A 3,485-nucleotide genomic window follows, 5' to 3' on the forward strand; every position below is an offset into this window, starting at 1 on the left:
ATGCGTAACCATCTTGTGTATTTTTTTCTCACACTGTCTTCACAGGCGTTCCCGTTGAAGCCATCAGCTAAGGACTTCTTTCTGTATTTTTTATGGAACGATTCGCGCAGGGCCAAAATCGTTTTATTGATTGATTGATTGATTGATTGATTGATTGATTGATTGATTGATTGATTGATTGATTGATTGATTGATTATTTTGTTATTATTTATTCAATACTGATAGCCGCCTTTTGGTGGCCAGGCAGGAGTGGGGATACAATTTCACAGTGCTTTGTCAACAGCAAACAAAGAAAAAAAAGGCCTGCAGGTAGGGAACAAAGTTTCTGCCGAACAACACAAATAATAGACGAGTAACAAACACTTTACATTAAAATACAAAACAACACGCGACAAGGGCAACACTCCAGAATCGAACCAAATACCCTAACTTGACCGGCTGGGGTCGATTGCAGAGAAAAATGTTTCGGCTGACGATAAGGTGACCAGTTCACGAGGTAATGCATTCCAATCAGCTCTCGTTCTTGGAAAGAACGACAGCTTGTATGCAGTGGTTCTGCATTTGGGAACAGCAATTGATTTATTGTGTTTGTGACGAGTTTTTCGTGTTCTGTTATACTGCACGTAAGTGTGAAAGTCTATTCTGGTGTGATTATTGACGATGTCGAATAACATTTTCAAGCGATGCATTTTGCGACGAGATTCCAAGGTCGGCACACCGGAACGGCTAAGAAGATCAGATATTGATGCATATCTTCCGTAGGCGTTGAAAATGAAGTGTACTCGGTGGGCTCGGTGGCTGTGCCACAATGCGGTCGCTTAACCCGTTCTGCCTCGCCATGCAGGTGATCGCTCCCCTCTGGATTACCATGCTTTTCCCCGCCCCTCTGGCTGCCTGTCCACCGGACATCTCGCCGGAATGGACACCCGCTCTAAACCGGACCGATATGTGCCAGCCTTGCGCCATCACCGCTTCGCCCGATCGTGCGCTGACCTCACCAGTGCACTGCACCCTCGACAGACAGTTGGATACACCATCGCCATCAACATCCTCTTCCGCTCCAGCTTTTAAGCAGCTTCGGCCACCGGCGTCGCTTTGTGGGCTCGGTGGCTGTGCCACAATGCGGTCGCTTAACCCGTTCTGCCTCGCCATGCAGGTTAGTAAGCCATGTTGTCTTTACGCTAAGAAATCTAGTGATTACTTTTTGATACAGCTGCCGAGCCCGCAGTGCTGCCTTGCCATTGTCACTGAGTGTTCTGATGTCATTATTTCCTTGCTTTTGTTGTCCGGCGACATAGAGACTAACCCCGGCCCTGCCTCACTCGAAACTGTACTTACGGAACTTAAAAAATTGTCCGCCGGTCAGTCGACATTAATCGCGGAAGTTACAGACCTCAAAAACCAGTTACTAACAACAGACAACCTTATTTCTGATCTAAGCAGGCGCATCAGCGCTCTTGAAGGTCATTACCAAACCATACAGTCACTACGCACAGAGATTGAAGGCCTAACTACTCACACCGCCCAGGCAACTCGCCAGCTCTGTGATCTCGAGGATCGCATAGACGAAGCAGAAAACCAATCACGAAGAAACAACCTCATATTCTACAACATTCCGGACCCTGACCCATCTGAAACGTGGGCCGACTCTGAAAAGCTACTAATTCGCCATTGCTCCGAATTTTTGGACATCACCCTCGACCCCAAAACAATAGACCGCACTCACCGTCTTGGGCGCCACGAACCTGATCGCTGTCGTCCGTTAATTGCCAAATTCGCACTTTTCAAAACGAAGGACGAAGTTCTAGCTAATGGCCGCAAATTCAAGGACACTGACTACTCCGTCGGTGAAGATTTTTCACGCCGCGTTCGCAATGTGCGCAAACACCTAGTTACATTTGCCAAAAGCAAGACTAACCGTTTTTCTTTGCGATACAAAACCCTGTTCATCGGTTCCCGACGATATATCTTCGACGAACCATCGCAATCTGTAAAAGAGATACCATAGCGGTTGCTGCGCCGCCAGCCCCCAGCCGCTCATATACCTGCCACCCCCCAGCCTAATCTTTCCTTTTCGGCGATTTTCACAAACATACGTAGTTTTCTTCCGAAACGCGAAATCATCTCCAATCTTGTGTGTTCATCTGCTAGTAACTTGCTGATACTTACCGAAACATGGCTCACTAATGGCATCACCGATACTGAAGTTCTTGCTGACTTACCGAATTTTAACCTTTTTCGCAAAGATCGCACATCCGCTCGAGGTGGAGGCGTTTTCATCGCAGTTAACAACAGTTCTCGTGTACAGTTATTAATATTCCATCAGACCTTGAGATACTATGGCTAGTTTGTCGCGCTGCGCCCCAAACCGTACTGCTGGGCGTTTGTTATAGAGCGCCAAATACCAACTCCGATTTCTCTCGAATTCTTAACGACGTGATCAGCCAATTAACGAGGAAATACCCAAAAGCGCATATCATTCTTTTTGGAGACTTCAATTTTCCAGAAATCAACTGGCAGACACAGACAGCAGTCGGCAACAGGGAAGCGAATGATTTTATCGAGGTCTGCCTAAACTTCAACTTAACTCAAGTGGTATCTGAACCGACCCGCGTTGCAAACATCCTAGATCTAATCCTGACTACCCACCCGGAAGCCCTCTCATCTATCACTTATCTACGCGAAATCAGCGACCATAAAGTAATCCACGCCACATTTGAGTTCCACCCATCACGACGCCAGAATCAAAACAAAACTATTCGCCTATACGACAAAGGAAACTATGAATCCTTTAGTCTTGAATTAAACCAATATCTCACAACATTTGAAGCATCTTTTCACGATCATTCAGTAAATGATAATTGGTCCCGTTTTAAGAAAAAGGTTAGCGAACTAACCGATAGATACATCCCCAAAATAAGTTTCCACTCGGACCGCCAGAAGCCATGGTATACCAAAACGATAAAAAGACTCGACAATAAAAAGAAGCGCCTTTTCCGTGCGGCAAAATTAAAGCAATACGACGAGTGCGCATGGGAAAAATACTATACAGCCGAACACACCTACCTATCAGCAATTCGCAACGCAAAATACTCTTTCCTTCACAACGACCTCCCCAAATTGTTGACTTCCAATCCCAGAAAGTTTTGGCAGGTCATAAGTGAACACCCGGCACATACCATCACTCTAACTAAGTCTGGAGAAGAAGCTGATGACATTGAGTGTGCTGACATTTTTAATAACGCCTTTTCATCTGTGTTCACTAACGAAATTCACCCACCAACTGCAACTTTCGCCGTCAATATAGAATCCAGCATGCCTGCTATCGCGTTTTCTGAAGCCGGCATTTCCTCGCTCATTGAACACCTTAAAACTTCATCATCGGCCGGCGTCGACGAAATTAACTCCAAAATACTGCGCAACACTAAGAATATTTCTGCAATGTACTTATTGTTATTATTTTCACAGTCGCTTTCTACAGGTT

At 45.7% G+C, this 3,485-nt stretch overlaps 1 protein-coding gene across 1 annotated transcript; it reads left to right on the top strand.

Moving 5' to 3' along the window:
• Positions 1 to 809: 809 nt before the first annotated feature.
• LOC149371936 (uncharacterized) lies at positions 810 to 2,272 on the top strand. Its single transcript, XM_089585502.1, has one exon. The coding sequence runs from the start codon at positions 810 to 812 to the stop codon at positions 2,007 to 2,009; it is 1,200 nt and encodes a 399-aa protein (XP_089441628.1). The 3' UTR covers positions 2,010 to 2,272.
• Positions 2,273 to 3,485: the final 1,213 nt, after the last annotated feature.

This window comes from Amblyomma mixtum, chromosome 1, assembly GCF_055824585.1.
Source record: "Amblyomma mixtum isolate Tamu chromosome 1, ASM5582458v1, whole genome shotgun sequence".
Taxonomy (NCBI): Eukaryota; Metazoa; Arthropoda; class Arachnida; order Ixodida; family Ixodidae; genus Amblyomma; species Amblyomma mixtum.

What these genes read in the sequence shown, in the direction of transcription:
- LOC149371936 (XM_089585502.1), top strand. Translation starts at nt 810, where the DNA reads ATGCGGTCGCTTAACCCGTTCTGCCTCGCCATGCAGGTGATCGCTCCC.